The sequence below is a fragment of the Zalophus californianus genome, chromosome 8 (assembly GCF_009762305.2).
Source record: "Zalophus californianus isolate mZalCal1 chromosome 8, mZalCal1.pri.v2, whole genome shotgun sequence".
Taxonomy (NCBI): domain Eukaryota; kingdom Metazoa; phylum Chordata; class Mammalia; order Carnivora; family Otariidae; genus Zalophus; species Zalophus californianus.
In genome coordinates, this window is record NC_045602.1 from 30,552,766 (window position 1) to 30,573,605 (window position 20,840).

At 36.5% G+C, this 20,840-nt stretch overlaps 1 protein-coding gene and 1 pseudogene across 4 annotated transcripts in view; one reads left to right on the forward strand and one right to left on the reverse strand.

The window, feature by feature from the left end:
* The first annotated feature begins 10,208 nt into the window (after positions 1 to 10,208).
* LOC113938385 lies at positions 10,209 to 10,912 on the forward strand (annotated as a pseudogene).
* Positions 10,913 to 13,308: 2,396 nt separating this feature from the next.
* The window catches only part of HEATR5B (HEAT repeat containing 5B), a 113,068-nt gene continuing 105,536 nt past the window's right edge, over positions 13,309 to 20,840 (reverse strand). For all 4 annotated transcript variants that reach the window (XM_027622576.1, XM_027622577.1, XM_027622579.1 and 1 more), the window contains 3 exons: positions 20,214 to 20,365; positions 18,802 to 19,015; positions 13,309 to 14,217 (listed from right to left, as the gene is read on the reverse strand). In XM_027622576.1, coding sequence (XP_027478377.1) covers positions 13,913 to 14,217; positions 18,802 to 19,015; positions 20,214 to 20,365 — 671 coding nt within the window. In that variant the 3' untranslated portion in view covers positions 13,309 to 13,912. The remainder of the gene's footprint in view (positions 14,218 to 18,801; positions 19,016 to 20,213; positions 20,366 to 20,840) is intronic.

Below are 20,840 nucleotides of genomic sequence, written 5' to 3' on the forward strand. Positions count from 1 at the left end.
TGTCCACAATGAGGCTTTGAGTGGATGGCACAGCCAAAACCAGAAACCAGAATTCCTGACTGCTAGTTCATTGATCTTCCATTAACACGTTGCTCCCTTTCTTACTTATCAGACCTACCAGAATACCAAAGGGACAATATGCCACCACAATGGCATATTTTTTCATCTGGAACATTTAAGTACTCCTACAAGTTGTGAATGTTAAAAGGTTTTCTCTCTCTCTCTCTCTCTAATAGAAGACATGTCTGACAAGTCCCTGAAATAAATTCATAACATGCTATAAAACATAATTAAATTTAATGGTAGCTATTTAAGAGCGCATAAGTCCTTTAGCTAGACTACCAAGAAAAAAAGAGAGGACTCAAATAAATAAAATCAGAAATGAACAAGGAAATACTACATCTGATAGCACAGAAATACAAAGGATCGTAAGAGACTGCTATAAACATACATCAATAAACTGGACAACCCAGATGAAATGGATAAATTCTTAGAAACTTACAACCTATCAAGACTGAGTCATGAAGAAACAGAAAATCTGAACAGACTAATCACTAGTAAGGAAAAGCAGTAATCAAAAACATCCCAACAAATAAAAGTCTAAGACCAGATGTCTTCACTGGTGATTCCTATCAAGCATTCAAAGAAAGATTAATACCAATCCCTCTCAAACTCGTCCAAAAAATAGAAGAGGAGGGAAATCTTCCAAACTCATTTTATCGAGCCAGCATTACCCTGATACAAAAACCAGATAAGTTTGCCACAAAAAAAATTATAGGCCAATATCCCTGATGCAAAAATCATTGACAAAATATTAGCAAACCATATTTAACAATACATTGAAAGGATCATACACCATGGTCAAGTGAAATTTATTCCAGGGATGCAAGGATAGTTCAACATCTGCAAATCAATAAGTGTGATACACCATGTTGACAAAATTTAACAAAATTCAACATCCATTTTTGATTAAAAAAACAACACTCAACAAGGCAGATACAGAGGGAATGTACCTCAACATAATAAAGGCCATCTATGACACGACAACAGCTAACATTATACTCAAGTGTGAAAAACTGAAAGCTTTTCCTCTAAGATCAGGAAAAAGACAAGGATGCCTACTCTCACCACTTTCATTCAACGTAGTACTGGAAGTCCTAAACAGAACATTTAGTCAAGAAAGAGAAATAAAAGGCATCCAAATTGGAAAGGAAGAGATAAAACTGTCCTATTTGCAGATTTCATGACTTTATATAGAGAGAAAACCCTAAACACTCCATCAAAAAAAATTAGAACTAATAAATGAATCCAATAAAGTTGCAGGATACAAAATCATTACAAAAAAATATGTTGCATTTGTATACACTAATCACAAACTATCAGAAAGAGAAATTATGAAAACAATCCCATTTACAATTGCATCAAAAAGAATAAAATACCTAGGAATAAATTTGACCAATGAGGTGAAAGACCTGTATACTGAAAACTACCAGATATTAAGAAATTGAAGAAGACATAAATAAATGGAAGGCTATTCTATGCTTAGGGATTGGAAGAATTAATATTGTTAAATGTCCATACTACCCAAAGCAATCCATAGATTCAATGCAATCCCTATCAAAATTCTAAAGGCAGTTTTCTCAGAAATAGAACAAACAATCCTAAAATTTGTATGGAACAATAAAAGACCCCAAATAGCCACAGCAATCTTGAGAAAGAAGAGACTCAATTTTATTCCTCCCTTTACAATTATCCAAATCTAGAAATCTTGGACAAATGGTTTAACATTTTTTAGTCACAATTCTGTCATTTTTAATATGAGAATAATATTTACCTTATAAAGTTACCATGAAGATTAGATGAGAGAGGGGTGCCTGGGTGCCTCAATTGGTTAAGCGTCTGTCTTTGGCGCAGGTCATGATCCTGGGGTCCTGGGATCCAGCCCCCACATCAGGCTCCCTGCTCAGTGGAGAGTCTGTTTCTCGCTCTGCCCCTCCCCCACTGTGTGTGTGTGTGTGTGTGTGTGTGTGTGTGTGTGTGTGCGCGCGCACGCGCGCACATGTGTTCTCTCTCTTTCAAATAAATAAAATCTTTAAAGAAAAAAAAGATTAGATGAGAGAAAAATGTTAAGTCCCCTAGCATATTGCTTGACATATAGCATAAACCAAATAATGATAGCTATTATTGTAGCAGAGTTCACACGACTAAATGAATATAAATACTGGGGGCTCAATAATTGTTCTTGTTTCTTTCTTATCCCCATCCCCTGGTTAGAACTTTAATTCAGCATAGTTAAAATAATCTTTAAAAAAATAATGTATGTGCCTTGCCATTAAGCCTCAGACCTTAAGATGTTGCTGATTTCCTGATCATTTCATTTTATAATTGGTAAAACCTGTGACACAAAAAAATAAAGTTTCCTGTCCAAGCACAGAGAGCAGCTGTCTAAATGTTGTTTTATGTATCGGTATAACCAGTTTAAAGTGAAAAATTGTGAAATGCTAAACGGTTCTTTAGATAATTGGAGTGTTTTCTCTTTTTGGTTTCTCTGGGTGTGTTATGTGGGATCGGGATTATAGTTCCACAAATGACAAGTCATCTGCGCGCGCTCTCTCTTTCTTTTTTTTTTTTTTTTTCCGTTAAAATGAGTGGCTATTTAAACAAACAAACAAAAAACTGTCCAGGGGTCCCTAGCTGGCTCAGCGGTAGAACATGGGACTCTTGAGACTCTTGATCTCAGGAGTCTTGGGTTCAAGTCCCACATTGGGTGTAGAGTTTACTTTAATTTTTTTAATTGAAAAAATAAAAACCTCTCCAAAACGACCAGTTACTGACTTTTTAACTGCTCCAAGAAACGTATTCAAATTGAACGTCATGGCTCTTTCAGAATTCTGGTCAGAGAACAGAGAGTGGACCGCTTGAGTGGAGATAGGCCTCCACTGGCATGAAGAGAACTTTGGGGAACAGATGTGTGCAATAGCCCACTGTTTATCAGCCTCTGTACTCTCTGCCCACCCCCTTATTGCCCTCACCTCTCCTTGCTGCCTCGCCTGCCTCTGCCTTACCTCAGCCTCCAAACTTCCTTCCTAGATTTAAAGTCTGGTAATGACTGGGTTGGGAAAACAGCCAATAACAAATTGAGAAGTGAAGGAATTCCATTATTTGAAAATGTTCTTTGAGTCCAAGAATTAAATCTACATCACAGTCACATGATAGGATGGGAAAATTGCCTCTATTATTCTTTGTTATTATTACTATTATTTTCTTTTGGAAGAGTGTAGTTGAAATTAGAGAGTTGCCTAATCTTCATTTTAAAATGAAATCTCCAGGACGCCTAGGTGGCTCAGTCCATTAAGCATCTGCCTTCAGCTCAGGTCATGATCCCAGGGTCCTGGGATCGAGTACTGCATGGGGCTCCGTGCATAGTGGGGAGTCTGCTTCTCTCCCTCTCCCTCTGCCACTCCCTCTGTTTCTGTGCTCTCTGTCTGACACATAAGTAAGTAAAATCTTTTAAAAATAAGTAAATAAATAAATGAAATGAAATTTCCTTTTATTTAACACATTTTAATAAATTCAACTATTTAATTAAATAAGATTTCATTTTGAAATTAAAAATAATTTTAATTTTGTAGTGACTAATATATGGAGGAAGAGATACTTAAAATCTAAAATCAGGATTGCTTTCACTATCTATATAGCTAACACTGCAGGAGACTAAAATGATAATACAGCTCTGAAGCTGTAGCAAGACCTCTCTTAGAATATTGATGGTGACCAACTTAAGGTTCTATTCCTCTAAGCCAACATTCAGTGGGTTTTGGAACACATGCTTTTTCTTTCTCCCCATCAACTCCATCCCCTGCTTTCTCTTTTAACATTTCCAGTGAATGGAAGCTCTACTGTACAGGCTCTTGTCTTCCTCCTCTTCTTTTCTTTAATAACTATGGTGCCCCCATTTTTAAGGCAGGAATGGAATTTCCAACTATTCATGTATCTTCATTACATAAAAATAACTATTGTGGGACTTGGGGTAGGGAGAGAAACATTTTTATAAGCTGGCTCTTCCTGCCAACCATGCAACAGAGATGTACTGGTTTCCAGATGGAGCTTCTGCTCAGAAGAAGACACCCAATCTTCATGTAGATTTCAATTGCTCAGAACAGCATCTCCCCCTCACAAAACTCCTATCTGATAGCCCTGAAATATAAACTAAAATATAAACTAGAACTGAAGTCACTTCTCAAAAGAAGTCAAATATGGTACATTATTATTATTATTATTATTATTTGCAAACATGACAGGGAAAAATCTGGGCTTTGTGCCAGAAAAACAAGAAAGATGAATGAGGTTAAAGAGGTCCACTACAGGGGGGCACCTGGGTGGCTCAGTTGGTTTAAGCGACTGCCTTCGGCTCAGGTCATGATCCTGGAGTCTCGGGATCGAGTCCCGCATCGGGCTCCCTGCTCAGCAGGGCGTCTGCTTCTCCCTCTGACCCTCCTCCCTCTTGTGCTCTCTATCTCTCATTCTCTCTCTCAAATAAATAAATAAAATCTTTAAAAAAAAAGAGGTCCACTACATTTTTGTCAGGTTTTGGAGACCTCTATTTTCTTAACTTTTTCCAAACAAGATTTGATGTGTTTTGCATGTAGTGTATCTCTCTCCCTCTTCCCTACAGGCCCTCAATATGCTACTGCTGTTCAGTACGTATTAATTTTAGCACTTGCAGTTGTTCTCTGTAATGGAAAATTCTACCATTATCTATGTTATCTCCTTTCCCAGATTTCCCCCCCAGCTACAGGACATGAAGTAACAAGAGGAAGAGTGGTTTGAACCAGCTCATACACACTTTCACATGAGATAATGGGTAACACTAAAACCTGTAAGATGATTGTATTCAAGCTTAAGGAGCCACTACATACATTATTGTTACAGGAGAAAAAAATCATTTAAATAATTTAAATAATAGCATTTTTAGGATATGGCAATAGCCAAATTAATGCTGCAACACTTTTATGAGAATGCACCAGATTAAAACCTGAAGGAGGAGTATAAATTAGTTAGCCGAAGGTGAAATGGAGCTTTTTAAGCAAAATTCAAACACCTGAGGAAGAAAAGTACATAGTGCATTTGAAAGAAGTCCAATATACCTGACATAAAGAGCAAGAGAAAAGTAATAACAATTATCATTTTTATACCTAGTACTTACTGAGCATTTATTAAAGAAAAAAATAATGCATTTTGTATGCATTAACTCGATCCTTACAGTGTCCTTAAGAGGTAAGCACTAACATTCTTTATTTTTTTAAGATTTTGTTTATTTGTTTGACAGAGAGAGTGACCAGTGGGAGGAGCGGAGGGAGAAGGACAGACAGACTCCACGCTGAACACGGAGCCTGTGTAGGTTGGAAGCAGGGCTCTATCCCATAATCCTGAGATCACAACCTGAGCCAAAATCAAGAGTCAAGACACTTAACTGACTGAGCCGCCCAGGTGCCCCTAACATTATTTTCACATGACAGAAAGGGACACTACTATATGGACATAGGACCTGCATTAGGAGGTGAAGTAGGCAGGGGCCAGATTATGCAGGGCCTCGCAGGTCACCTTAAGGAATTGGGTCTTTTTGCTAAGGTAAGCAACTGGAGAGTTTCTAGCAAGGTATCAGGTTCAAATTTATAAAGATCATCTCTGTTTCTGTGTGGAAAATATAATATTAACTGACGTTTCCAAATTGTTTTCTAAGGGTCAGGCACTGTTTTAAGGTCATTTGCAAGTATTAATTTATTTCACCCACAGCTACTCTATAAAATAGATACTGTTATTTTCATTTCACAGATGTGAAAACTGAGGCACAGAGAGGACAAGTGACTTACCCAAGGTTACACAGCTTGTAAATAATGGAGCCAGATACAAACCTAGGAAAACTGACCCTACAGTCCACACGCATCACTTTGCTGTGGTGCAACCAGATGTGCTGATCTGAACTAGGATGGTGATAATGGCAATAAAGATTTGGAGGGATTTGACAAGATATTTAGGAAACTTGGTGATGAACTAAGCATAGTGAGGGAGGTGGGAACTGTCAAGGATGATACCGAGATCTATGTCTTACACAACAGGATAAAATAGTTGTCCTATTTATTAGGAGATCATGAGTGGAGAAGTTAGTTTTTAGATAAGGAGGTGAAGAATCCGATTTTAAATTAATTGAGTTTGAGGAATCTTTGAGACAACCAATGGTAGGTAGTCACATTTCAGGTATGAAGAGCAGACGAGAGTCTATGTAGATCTATCCTATATAGAAATTCCTGCCTTGGGGCACCTAGCTAGCTTAGTCAGAAGGGCATGTGACTCTTGATTTGGGGGTCCTGAGTTCGAGTTCCATGTGGGGTGTAGAGATTGCTTAAATAAATTTTTAAAAACTTAAAAAAAAAAATCCCTGCCTATTCTTTATCAAACCATACTTCATACCATTCCCTCCAACTACTTATCACAACCTGTGACTATTCTATATCTCTCCCCAGGTAGAGTGTAAACATATCATGGCTGATTCTTTGCTTGGCTATTCATTATTTTATTCCCAGTGCCTGGCATATAGGTGTTCCATAAATAATTGTCCAATGAATGAGATAGCATTAGACCATCTTACCACAAAATCTTTGACAAACAGGAATTCAAGTTTTCCTTGTATATGTCCAGTGTAAAAGAATGTGCTATCATCAGGCAATCAATTTTAACAGCTCTCTTAGGAAATTCTCATTTTACATTCGATTGCAGACTACTTACTTGAGACATTGACCTGTTGGTGCAATTAGCTATCTGGTCCACCCAACTGAAGATGAATGACCATGCTTCCCTTCCTTATTCTCAGTTCCTCTTTATCCCTTGGCTTCGATAGACATCAGTCTGTCATTGCTCTTGATATGTGGCATCTGAAACTGATCGCCCAGCCCCAAGCCCTGGCCTCACACATACACACTGGATCATTCAGTACATAGAGTAGGACTGTCACTTTCCTTGTTTTAACTAGCGTATTTTTAGTAAAAGCAGCCAAACTCTATTAAGCCTCATGGTGATTCAACCTAGCTTCATAATGATTTACAGTCAACTAGAATGCCCTTTATAAAAAACGTTTAGGTATACCCAAATATTTGTGAATAAATGACATTCCCAGGTATTTTCTTGGAATTTGGAAAACAGTGACCCAGGTTCATTTTCACATCTGTTAGTTCAAAAAGCATCACTTTTAAAATTCAGCAGTATGTCTTAAAATTTAAAATCTGTCATATTTTTATAACCCCTTTAATCTATCCCAAGGAAATAATCTACAAAGTCTCATATTTTAAAAGTCAATGCAGCATTATTTATGAAAATGTAAACATTAGAAACCAAGTACCCCCTGCCAAGTCAATAGTGGTACATCCATGTTAAGTAGTGATCAAAAGATGATGATTACTAAATCTATCACATATTATTATTAGAGCAATTCTATGGGGGAAATGCTTATAAAATAAGTGGGCAGAAGCAGGATACAACATTCTACCTCAGGATGATTACAAACGTGGAAGGAAATAGACATATCAACAGTAATTTGTCTATGTAGTGAATTGTGATAATTTTCCCAAAAATTTAATGAATGTAAATTTTATAATTAAAATTGATTTATAATAATATATAAAATGATTTTCCTTTTTCCCCTGACTCTACGTTTATGCTTATTGGGCAAGATTAAAGTCATGCCTCTTTTTTTTCCCACAAATAAGAGAGGCATTTTCCTATACAAATGGAAATAAGTTGGAAAGAAGGACGAGATTTAGAGAAAGAATGAACAATTGAAGTTAAAAGCTGGAAAAGCCAAATACACTTACTTAAATTTTCATGGATTCTTTTTTTTTTTTAAGATTTTACTTATTTATTTGAGAGAGAGAGACAGTGAGAGAAGGAACACAAGCAGGGGGAGTGGGAGAGAGAGAAGCAGGCTTCCCGCGGACCAGGGAGCCTGATGCGGGGCTCGATCCCAGGACCCTGGGATCATGACTTGAGCCGAAGGCAGACGCTTAATGACTGAGCCACCCAGGTGCCCCGTCAAGGATTCTTTTGACTTACATCGACTTACATTGAAAGGGCAAACGGGGTATATGTGTATGATAGAGAATGTCTGAATGGAAACCTATGCATTCCAATGGCAAAAAGAGATTGAGAATTGTGGATAAAGGACCAAAGCTGTGAACAAATTCTCCTGAAAGAAAAGAAAAAACAGTTGTACTGGTCACTTGTGCATGCATGGTTCTCACATATTTGTTTAACGACAGCACCAAAAACTTAGCTCAGGATAATGTTTCTAATAATTAAGAAATTATGATTAAGACATGAAATTTTTAAGTAAAACTTTGTGAAGCCCATAAATAATAATTTCATAATTATTTAACTGTATTTCATAATTATTATTAATTTAGAAGTAGAAATAGGTTTGTAATGATTAAATTAGGTTTTTAAAATAATCCATGTGATAGAAAGCATTAAGGCAAGAAATTTATTTATAGCTCTACTCTAGCCATTTCTGGCAACAACCTAAAAATTCCAATTAAGAATGAAGAAAATGTGAGGCATAGTGATTCATATAATTAAATGTGTTTTGAAAATTGGGCTAATTGCAGACCTCAGTCAGCATTGTTTGAATGAAAAGTAGGAATGGATATAAAGTGTCTAGCACAGTGCCTGGTGCACCGCAGAAATGGCAGCTCTTCTTGATAGTGATAATCTGCAATATTTAACTACTCTCTGGATTTAATGTATTTTATACTGTCCTACTATGATAGCTATTTTATATATATGTATATATATATACATATACATATATATACATATATATTTTATATATATGTAAAAACTATTAATCAGACTAAATAATATTAAAGGACCGGCCAAAGACTCACTCTCTGGATAAAAATAAGCAGGATAAATCCACAGACATGTACTTTTTAGATTTGCAAAAAGATCATAGAATACCTGGTAAGTTTTCCTATAATTTTATAGATGAGGGAATTGAAGCCCCCAAAAGGTTAGGTTTTCTGAAGTTCTATCCCTAGCTGATAGCAGAACCTATTTGGAAAAGAGAAACCTGACTTCAAAGTTTAGTTTTCTCTAATTAAATTCAGAATTCAAATGGACAATATTAACAAGAACCTGGAAAGTAAATAGAAAATACTTTATTTCTTTTAACATTAAAACTGCTCAGATTATGCTTCAGAAAGAATCCATTGGCTGTCATGATGCTTCTCCTTTTAGCTCCTTGATACTGGATGTTCAGAATCAAATAAGTATGATTATTCAGGTTGAGAAGAATCTCAAGAATTGGGCAGTGAAACAAATTAATAAATATAATTCTTCAAACAGCGCTTCTTTTATAAATATTATCACAGAAAACTAGAAGTTAGGTTGTCAGTGGCTCAGAAGAGTATAGAGAAAGTACAAAGTAGTCCTGGAGAGAGGGAAGGAAGGAAGGAAGGGAGGGAGGGAGGAAGGAAGGGAGGGAAGAAGGAGCTGAGGGAGAGAGGGAGAAAAAAAGAGAATCATTGTTAATGCATGGTGCAGTCTACCTCAAGGTGGGAAATGATGGAAAAAGTCTGGGAGGTACCAAGAATAGCAGAAAATAGCCAAGGCAGAAATAAACTTTATACTTCATAAGTAGGTGAGTGAAGAGGGTTATATGTGCAAGAAACAAGAAACAAGCAATTGAAGAACAGTGTGGCAGTTCCTTAAAAAGTTGAAGAGTTATCATTGAGTCAGTAATTCCATTCCTAGGTGTATACACAAGAGAAATGAAAACATATGTCCACCGGAAACTTGCATACAGTTGTCCAAAGCAGTATTATTTCTAATAGGCGAAAGGTGGAAACAACCCAAGTGTCCATCCACCGGTGAATGGATAAACAAAATGTGGTACACATACAGCGGAGTATTATCCAGCCACAGAAAGGTAGGAAGTACCAAGGCATGCTACCACGTGGATGAAGCTTAAAAACATCAAGTGTGCTGCCACATCCGGGGATCTCTGCCTTCCGCTCCCTGACTTGGGCGGCTTCCTCCCCCACACCTTTCACTCACAGAGGGCACCATGTGGTAGGGGCCAGGGTTGGGGAGTTGGGTGGCTGTGCACATCCTAGCCACCTAAAAGGTGAAGATGTCCCAGGAGCATCCCGGCCATCATGCCCTGTTGGTTGGTCACTACTGTCGCCCTGCCCTTGTTGGCAAACCTCGTCTCATCAGCTCGCCTTCTTCTTCCTCTGGTCTGAAGAAGGCTTCCTCTATCGCTTTCAGATTTGGAGGGCAGTCACTGCTACCTTTTATTTCCCTGTGGTTCCGGGAATTGTATTTGGTCAATTTCCATTTCTTACATCAGTATTCTACACCATGTGAAACAGGAGCTTTTGATGGGAGGCCAGCCGACTATGTATTCATGCTCCTCTTTAACTAGATTTGCATCGTGATTACTGCCTTAGCAATGAATATGCAATTGCTGATGATTCCTCTGATCATGTCAGTACTTTATGTCTGGGCCCAGCTGAACAGAGACATGATTGTTATCATTTTGGTTTGGAACACAGTTACGGCCTGTTATTTACCATGGTTATCCTTGGATTCAACTATATCACAGGAGGCTCAGTCATTAATGAGCTCATTGGAAATCTTGTTGGAGATCTTTATTTCCTCCTAATGTTCAGATACCCAATGGACTTGGGACGAAGACATTTTCTGCCCACACCTGTTTTTGTACTGCTGGCTGCCCAGCAGGAGAGGAGAGGTGTCAGGATTGGGTGTGCCCCCTGCTACCATGAGGTGAGTTGCTGATCAGAATGGTGGAGGCGGGAGACACAACTGGGGGCAGGACTTTCGGCTTGGGGACCAATGAAGGAGAGGCCTCTGGCCTGCTCACAAACCACTCCACTCAGATGACGTTCTCCCAGTGCTGGGTGCAGTGTGCTTAACAACCAAGTTCTAGCAAAAGCTGTTAGACCAACCACACTGAATGTAGTCTTCTGGTACATGATAAAATTTTTTAAATCCTGAAGAAAAAAATGTGTTCAGGTTTCATGATTCTTATTCAAGTCCTTACTGCTACAAAGAACAAATATCAACTGTGCAGATTTCAGAACTGAATATATTTTTTTGGTGTCTTCTCTTCCTTTTCCATCTGAATAATGGGTGTTGGCAGGTCCTGGTCTGCTGGCACCAAGCTGGGCATCTGGGGTTGGGTCACCAAACCCTTGACAAAGGGACTCCTACCTCTCTCTTTGTTGCACACATGCCTTGCTTCTTCTTCCCAACCCAAAATTTGCAGCTAGAGATGGTTTGCCCATAAAACGGTTCTGCCTTTGACAAGCTCTCTTATTGACTTTGGTAAGGCCCAGTGGCAAAGAACTTGCCCATCATTTTCCCTCCTTTGGTGGCAGAAGTATAATAGGGGAGAAGACTGCACCAGCGGATGGAGATCTTTTTGCAGTTGCAACCATTTGCCACCTCTCCAGATGCTTTTATTTAAAAAAAAAAAAAAAAAAAAGCACCACTGTATCAGTGAGGGCCACAGATTGGTGTTAATGAGGCATGAGGGTTGTTGCTAGGCACTGTTTCTGTAAGTGAAGTGATCCAAACTATAGTGGAGCTGAATCTTGCACAGGAGCTGGGTGCAAACTGTGGTGGGCATAATCCCTTTCCATCTCATGTAGGGAGTCCTGGTTTTGTGTTGTACCCAGAGTAGTTGAGATGTATTGCGCTAGAAAGTTCCAAATCACATTTGCCTCTTTGAGAGGCACCTGGGCATTGATTCTATTTCATTCTCCTTCTTGGTATATGTTTATTGAATAGTGTGGAGAGGAGGACCTTATACTCTATTTAAACTGTCATTTTTTTTGGCCTCCCCCTCCTTTTTAATGGCCATGTGCTTCTGCTGATCATGAGGAAGGTGCAGCTCCTCTGTACATAGATCGTATTTTAAGAGCTAATATAAGCACATCTAAGTTTGAATCACATAATTTTGGGTTGTAATGGCTTTAGACTCATTTGTGTTTGAGGGTCTTTATTTTGAGCCATGAGTGTACATCAGACCAGCTTACATACCCACAGCTCCTTTTTCAGAGGTGGGCTTTTTCCATTAGAACTAGGATTATCCCCTGATAAAGGTTTTTGAAAGCTAAAAAAACCAAACAAATTAAAAAAAACAAAAAACCACTAAGTCAAGAAGCCAGTCGCAAAAGACCACATATTCTCTGATTTCATTTATATGAGATGTTCATAACAGAAGAATTCATGGAGACAGAAAGTAGATCCATGGTAGGGAAAGGCTTGGGAGAAATGGAAAGGTTGTAGGGTGATCGCTAAAGGGTGTGAGGTTTCTTTCTTCCCTTTTAAAGATTTATTTATTTTAGAAAGAGGGAGAGAGCATGTACAAGCTGGGGGAGGGGCAGAGGAAGAAGGAGAAGGAAAGAATCTCAAGCAGACAGACTCCCCACTGAGCGTGGAGCCCAACTCGGGGCTCAATCTCACAACCCTGAGATCATGACCTGAGCTGAAACCAAGAGCTGGATGCTCAACTGACTGAGCACCCCATGAGGTTTCTTTTGGGAGTAATGAAAATGTTCATAATTGATTGTGGTGATGGTTGTGAATAAACTAAACACCATTGAATTGTACATTTTAAATGGGTGAATTTTATGTTGTCTGAATTACATCTCAATACAACCATTACCAAAAAACCTCCCCCTGAAATAAGAACAACTTCGGCAAAGCAACTCAGAAAGGAAAAAATCACCCTGTAATAAAGGAAAGTGAGACGACAGGTGAAAGAAAGCACGTCATGTAGGCTTATGAGACTGAATTTGGAGGACCAGAGAGGACGGGAGCTGCCAGCTGGTGAGGGCATGAGGGCAAGTAGGCGGCGGCAGATGATAAACAGGTCTGCGTCTGCAGTATTCAGAAAGGTGACTTGCTGTTGATACTAGAGTCTATGTAACACTGGTAAAACCTGCTGTTTAAAATTTCCTCAACACTGGGACAAATGCTCATCTCGTCAATTATCTATTTGATGGGGTAAAATTCCCATTGCACAAAAGATGGGCATTATCATAATTACGACGAATTCATTTTTGTATTCCCTGTAGCACTTAGCTTGATGCCTCATGCACAGTAGGCACTCAATAAATATTTGATGAACGAAACTAACCATCATAGTCAGGACTCAGTGCTCTGTACTGTAATTATAAAACATAACCAAGGCCTAATTTTCACCATAAAAAAAAAAGCAGAACATTATTCCACATTTGAAACATTTTAATGGATCTTTCACTGAGAATTTTAATTCAGTTAACAACTAAAATACACACAAGCATAATTTAGTAATCTAATATGAAAGTAAAAAGATCTATCAGAAAGGTAAGGACATTTTGAGAAATGCTAAGAAAATGTGACCTTATTCATATTATATACACCATGAAACATTTTCCATTATTTGAGTTACTTTAAAATTTAAATTCTGCTTGTTTTTCAATTAAATTTTTTTATGACAGATGCTGAATATTGACCTATTTTTTTCCTGACAATACCAACAGGCTGCCCAACTACATGATATAATTGTTTTTAGCACTTACATTTAAGAGACTATGGCTCAGTATTTAAAAAATAAATTAATAAAAAAGAAAACATTATAGGAGAAAAATGAGAGCACATCCACCACATGATAAAAACAATCACTCCTTCCAAATCAGAGAGTGGCATGAGCATTATTTTACTTAACCTACTTAGAAGCGTACGATACCCATATACAAATAAAGTAGAACCTACAGCCCAGAATGATACAGTGGCTATCACTAATTAGTTGCCAGTTGGCAATATAAATAAAAATGAATGGAATATCAAATTAAAAAAAACTTGTTTTTAGCTTAATCGTTGGTGCAGAATGTACAGTAGGGGTTGGCTGCCTGGTGGCCGCTTTCGCTTTGCTGGCTTGGCTTGCTCGAACAGCAGTTTCCAAACGTACTTTCAACTCAGGAGCTGCTCCCATTACTGTCTTGAAAGCATGTGGATACAGAGGTCCAATATGCATTAAATTCTGGAGTGCAAACTCATGAAGATCTTTGGAAGCTGTGCTTGCTGAGGCAAAAGAATTTTCATCCAGCAGGTAAGAGATCAAAGTGGGAACTAAAAGGGCAAGTAACTGGACTCCTGCAAGTAACAATGATAAAGTCTGAGGATCATCACAAATCTATCAATTACAATAAACCTTAATTTTAAAATTAGGCAATTACTGCAGTAGTCTCAATCATAATAAAACATAAGCAAACAGAACGTTTTAGATCTCAACAATAACTCATAATTAATATTAAATATTTACTTAATGCCAAGCTATATGTCTGAGTTGGAGACCAAGTTTGTTAAGACTGTATATTTTAGATTTATATTAATTTGTTTTATTTAAAAAAAAATACTGGCTAGGGACACCTGGGTGGCTCAATCGGTTGTGTCCGACTCTTGATCTCAGCTCAGGTCTTGATCTCGGGTTGTGAGTTCAAGCCCCCATTAGGCTCCATGCCCTACTTAAAAAAAAAAAAGGTAAAAAAAATACTGGCTAAAAGGGTAAAAAGGAATAAGTACTTTACACCTGCCATCTGGTGGAATGTATTCTGAGAGTAAGATCATGACATTTTTAAGGGTATTTCAGAACAGGGAGGTTAGAGTAGGAAACAGAAACCTGAACAGCATCCATTTACTATTATTTAACTAAAACTAGGTATTTCCTTCTTTTTAAAATAGAAATGTAACTCCCATTTCATCATTCCCCCAAACCCACAGTAAATGAGGGAAAAATATCTCAAAAAGAAGCAAATATGTAGTGTTTAGGGCTAAAAAAAAACCCAAGAACCTGTGGTTGACATAAATTTTAAGCCCTTAAAGATTTATTTGGAAGCTTAATCCCATTTACTAGTCTGTCTTGCCATATTAACAATTCCACCCTGGAATATAAATTTCATTAAAGCTGGTGTTTTTCTTTAAAACATTTTAAAAATGTGATCATATATACATATGTATCTGATAATCAACACTGAGAATCATGTATTTTCCACTTTTAATTTATGTTAATTTTTGTAGAGTGACAGTAGCCAAGGTTTTAGGGGAGCAGGAAGCATCTGATACAGAACATGGAATACAACACTCACTGACGTCAAGAAAGACAATGATAATAATCATGAGACCTTTCCAGAACCCTAATCCATTCTGGCCCTGAACATCTTCTTTCCCTACTGTAATTTTTTCTCCAAAGCACCTACCTAATTCAGCATCTATTATATCTACATCCAAAATTAATAGTTATATCCATTTTCACCTCTATATAAAATTACAGATATATGTACACAATGTTTATCTATACAAAATTTTTTATTTATATATAAAATAGATACAGGCATACTCAAGGGGGGGAGGGTGTTCACTGTCTCTGTTTTTGTACTACAATGTAAGCTCTAGGAGAGCAGGGATCTTTGTGTGTTTATTTCACTTCTTTCACGACTAGAACATACCCAGTACATAGTAGGCACTCAATAACTATTTGTTGAATGAATGAACAAACACAAACATCCTTTGCCTTGAAAACCACTCAGAAGTTTTTATCAGTTGGATTTTTTTCCATGACAAAGTTTCAGAAGAAAGAAGGTAGCAAACTGATATTTTAAAAGTCCCAAGAATCTTCAAATTAGCTAGATTTAGCTCAATTTCCCTCACACAGAATTATAAAAGTACTGTATAATAAGAACTTCCATAGAAAATATAATAATGAATTACCAAATAAATATGAAATCATCTTCAGTACACTGCATACTAAAGCAGACAAGGTTTACAACATCAGGTAGAAAAGCAAGATTTTGCTTTTAACAGTTAATTAACTGGAAAAAATATATTATAAATTATTTAAGTACCCAATAAGTATCTAGAAATGTGCTAAGAATTTTAGGAAATATATAATTCACCTCTACCTAAAGCTGTTACTGCCTAGTTGAAAAGGGTATCCAGCACATCAAATAATTAGAGAACTAAGTGTTAAAAACGTATGGTGAGCATTTGAGATAGAGTTCCTCAAAAGCCTCATAAAGTGGAAGAATACTTTAGGATTTTATAGTTTTAGTGATTATCTTAAAACCACAAAACCATAGAATAAGATTGATTATAACTGCCAAAGAAATTGTATGAAGGAAAATATCAGAGTGGGCAACATTTCTTGAAGAAATGAGATCTGATGCAGGTTAAATCCGTTTGTGTAAGAAGAAATGAGGGGAAGAAACATACCTGAGGGAGGGAAAACAGACTGAAGACTGTACAGAGGTTAAAGTACGCTGTGTGAGAAAATTGGACCAGTCAGGATAGTGGGTACACATTGGGAAGCAGAATAAATGTTTGGAGAACTGAGCAAGGATGTTCAGACTCGATGCAGTAATGCAAGAGGAAACCACTCACAATTCTTTTTTTTTTTCTTAAGATTTTATTTATTTATTTGAGAGAGAGAGAGCTGCCATGCCAGAGAGGGGCAGAGAGAGGGAGAAGCAGAATCCCTGCTGAGCTGGGAGCCCGATGTGGGGCTCAATCCCAGGACCCTGGATCACGACCTGAGCTGAAGGCAGACGCTTAGCCCACTGAGCCACCCAGGTGCTCCACTACTCACAATTCTTAAACAAAGGAGAGGTAAAATTGATGGGGAATATCTGTTAGGAAACTATTATAGCTATTTAGTTATGAGATGATTAGATATAAGAATAGGAAGCAAGGTTCTCTTGAATCCCAGAGAAGTTTCAAAAAAAGATAGGACAAGTTTTGAGTAACAGATTGAATAAAGATGATGAACAAGAATTAAGATTCAAACATAATTCCAATGTCTTTAGCTTATAACTCTGGTCATGTTGGGTGAAAAAACATTCATTGCCTCTTTCTGTAATGGATACTATAAAGTTAAAAACAGAAAATTAGCATTTGTAACTGATGTGAAGAAAGGTGAGTGATAAAACAAATTTAAAAGCTGAAAATTTACTCTGGGAATTACATTACTATATTTTATATAACTATATATTGTAGTTTTAAGTGTTAGATATATCACCATTATCATGGTTTCTTCATTTTTTAATAGACTGCTTCACTGAGATAACAGATATTTTGAATTATAGGAAGACTTTAAAGGTACAGTAAAATTGGCATTTAAAAAAAATTTCAGATAAACCTAAGGTTGAATGCATGCAAAAACCAAAGGTAAATGAGTCCTCATAATGGGATATGATGGCATGCATCAGGAAGATAACATCAAATCAATGAATAAATGAATGAACATATATGATATAATGTGATGGCCACTATTTACCTTTAGTTTTGGCCATCATGGTCACAAACATAGGCCATGATGTCAGTCACATTTCTATCCAAATAATCTATTAATATCTAATTTCAACTAAACCTATCAACTCCTAAATAGTCCTTCTTCCTGACATTTCCAATTCTGACACTGTTTGCATGCTTCTTCCAGGTAACACAGTTATGTTTGGCTCTTCTCTTTCTCTTGCTCCCTGTAACTAGTCACTCATCAAATCAGATCAATTTTTTTTCATAATCACCTCTGCATTTCTCCTTTTCCACTATTACAGTTCTGGATTATTATTTTTTAGAGATTTTATTTATTTATTTATTTGAGAGAGAGCATGCGTGCATGTGTGTGTGCACGTGTGTGCGTGTGTGTTGGGGGGAAGAGCAGAAGGGGAGGGAGAGGGACAAGCAGACTCCAAGCACAGAGCACGGAGCCCGACTCAGGGTTCAGTCTCAGGACCTGAGACCACCAATGAAGCTGAAACCAAGAGTCAGACACCACCCAGGCCCCCCTGGATTATTCTTTTATAGTGAAGCTCTCACAATAACTTTTTCAATGTCTCTACTACCTTTCCAATTTCCTGTAAAATTTTTTTCAAGGGAAAAAGAAAAAACTTACAATAGAAAAAAATGGATGTAGTTGTTATCTGAGAGTAATCTGGCAATATGTATTAAAAGCCTTAAAAATGTACATTCCTTTCAACCCCCAGTAATTTCACATTAAGGAATTATCTGATAGATATAATAAAAAATATGTGCAAAGATATCTGTATAAGGGTACTCATCTCAGTTATTTATGATTTGAACACTTAATGTTCAGTCATAAGGTACTAGCTTAAAAAGTATAGTCTTTCTGCAACAATTAAAAGTCGTATTTCTAAAAACAAATTTTTGTGATAAAATCAAGGAGATAAAGAGGAACAGGTATTAAGCTGTGTAAGTCTCTAAATGCATGTATTTTGTAGCTTTTCATTAAATAAAAATAATTTTTAAATTTCAAAATTGGAGGTATTTTAAAATGATGTTTGGTATTAATACTAATCCAATCCTATTTGTTATAAAGCTTCTGTACTTCTATTATGAATACCATAATAAATTACTTTTATAAACCTATTAAATATCCACATTTTTCCTAGTCCTTAAAGAGTACATTCCTAGAAAAAAAACCAGTGTGTTGAAAGGCCATCAGTAATTTATTTTAACCTCTTGCTCATAAAAAAAATGAAGATAAATAAACTCAATACATTATGTTAGTAGCATGACCAAAATATTAAGCTTTCAGATAGTAACCACTCCTTAGTAAACTTATTGTTGCAATGGCCTGTGTCCAATATCAAGTAAGACAGGTATGTATGTATATAAAATATAGTTCTTCATTTTGGACTATTGACATTTTCTAAGAATACTTACTGTTCTGTTCTTCCCCAAGAGCAACTAATGTTTCCAGAACTTTGATTCCTTCTTGAACAGCTAAAAGTTCTGTGCTACTGGCTGGTCTGTTTCTTTCAACAGCTTTCAGCTTTTCAACCACTATTGGAGCTAAGGAATGGATATACGGAGTTGAAAGGGCACGATTGGAATGTTGGAAGACTGACAGGAGAAGCTGGTAACATTTGGCTTGAACCTATATTAGAAAATAATTGTATTAATTAACATGTGTGATAGTTCTCATTTGCTGTACAATCACATTGCAACTTAATATATGCTGAAAAGATGTGATACTGCACGATGAAAATAAAAATGTGGGATGAATTAATGCCATTTTCTATTTATAGAAATAAAGTTAGAATAATGAAACTTCCAATAAGCTAACTAAAAAAAACTAACTGAAAAGACATTAATTAAATAAATATTCCTTATATGGTAACTGCCAAATTACCAAGCTTATATAATTTATATATTTCTATAGTGTGGAAGAAGCTCTAAATCAGGAATTCCAATTTATGTTTTTAATTTTTTCTTTGCTTGACAACTGTCCCTTACACTTTAGCCTAACCTTTTTAATAAGGAAGGCTAATATCTAAATGATGTCAAACAATGCTATAAAAATACACTGGGTAGACAACTCAAGTTCATTTGAATTCTCTGGAAATGACTGCTTATGCCAATTTAAGTTTTCCAGGCCTAGAAAGTAAAATCTCATTGGTTCCACTTTAGCTTAAAAAGACTTCATTGTAACATTAAAAAAAAAAAAAAAAGAAGGAAGGAAGAATAAAAGGGAGGCCCATCATCATATAGGACAATAGTGGGAAAAAAGCTGTTTCAGCACTTTGGTAGAAGAGAAGTTGCCAGACCTTGCTGGACATAATACTTGGGCAATGTTTTCAAAATACAGACTTATGATTCAGGAAGACAGTAGCAGAGTCTAGGAATCATGTTACTAGGTTGATTTTTTTCTGATGTGCAGCAGGTTTGAGAATCATTAGTTTATACTTTGACATTGTGAAGCCAAAAAAACTTATTTTCTAGAAAAACTGGCTTCCAATAGGTTCATCAAAATATGTAATATAAATTTATTCTTTAATGCTTTTGGTTCCATTAAGTAAGCAGTGAAAAATATAAACATAGACTCATGTAAAATCTCTACCATTATAAGCCAGAGTTAATCAGATACTTTAGATATTGCAGAATTTTTTGTATGTGTAAATACACATACATATGTGTCTCCTAGTCCTTAAACTGAGTGATCTTTTCCAGCTTTTCTATTTAAAAGCCATATAACAAATATTTAGGTTTTCATGTGATGCAGCACCCATTTTAATGAATCAATCTGAAATTTTACTGACAGTGAAATGTTTACCTCTGTGTTAAGTGTAACTTACCCATGGGTCACATGAATTCAGTGCATTTTTAAATCTGTTCATGCAGCCATTCTGTAATGATTGGACTCCTATTATTTCACTACTAGCAGACCACAGGAAGAGTGCAATTGCTGTTAGCATGCTTACTTCATCAGGCATAGGCATGGAATCTTCTGAAATATATGAATAATATTAAAATATGTGAAATAAAATATATGAAAAATGAAAGCAATGTGCTGTTTCCAACATGTTTTGAAATTCCAATCTTGAACAATAACCCTCTCTCCCCCAATGACATTTATAACAGTGTGTGCCTCAATCCAATACAATCCATAAACAACTTTATGAACAGAACTCATCTACTACTAAGGAAACAGGGAGAGTTTATCATAAGTCCTGTATTGATGTCCTTTTTCCTTGTTTTTCTGGATGGTACAATATTAACTGAAAACAATTCAGGCATAAATCCTAACAAGAACTCTACAAGGGAAAGCAAATTTGAATGAAAGATAACACAGTAATATAAAATTACTTAAAATTTATGTAACTTCTTTGTAGTTTAGATGGATCAAAAATTTCCAAATTCTTTCCTTCTAACAAAGTTAAGTGATTATAAGATATTCTAAGTAATTTAAAAATCCAGAGTAG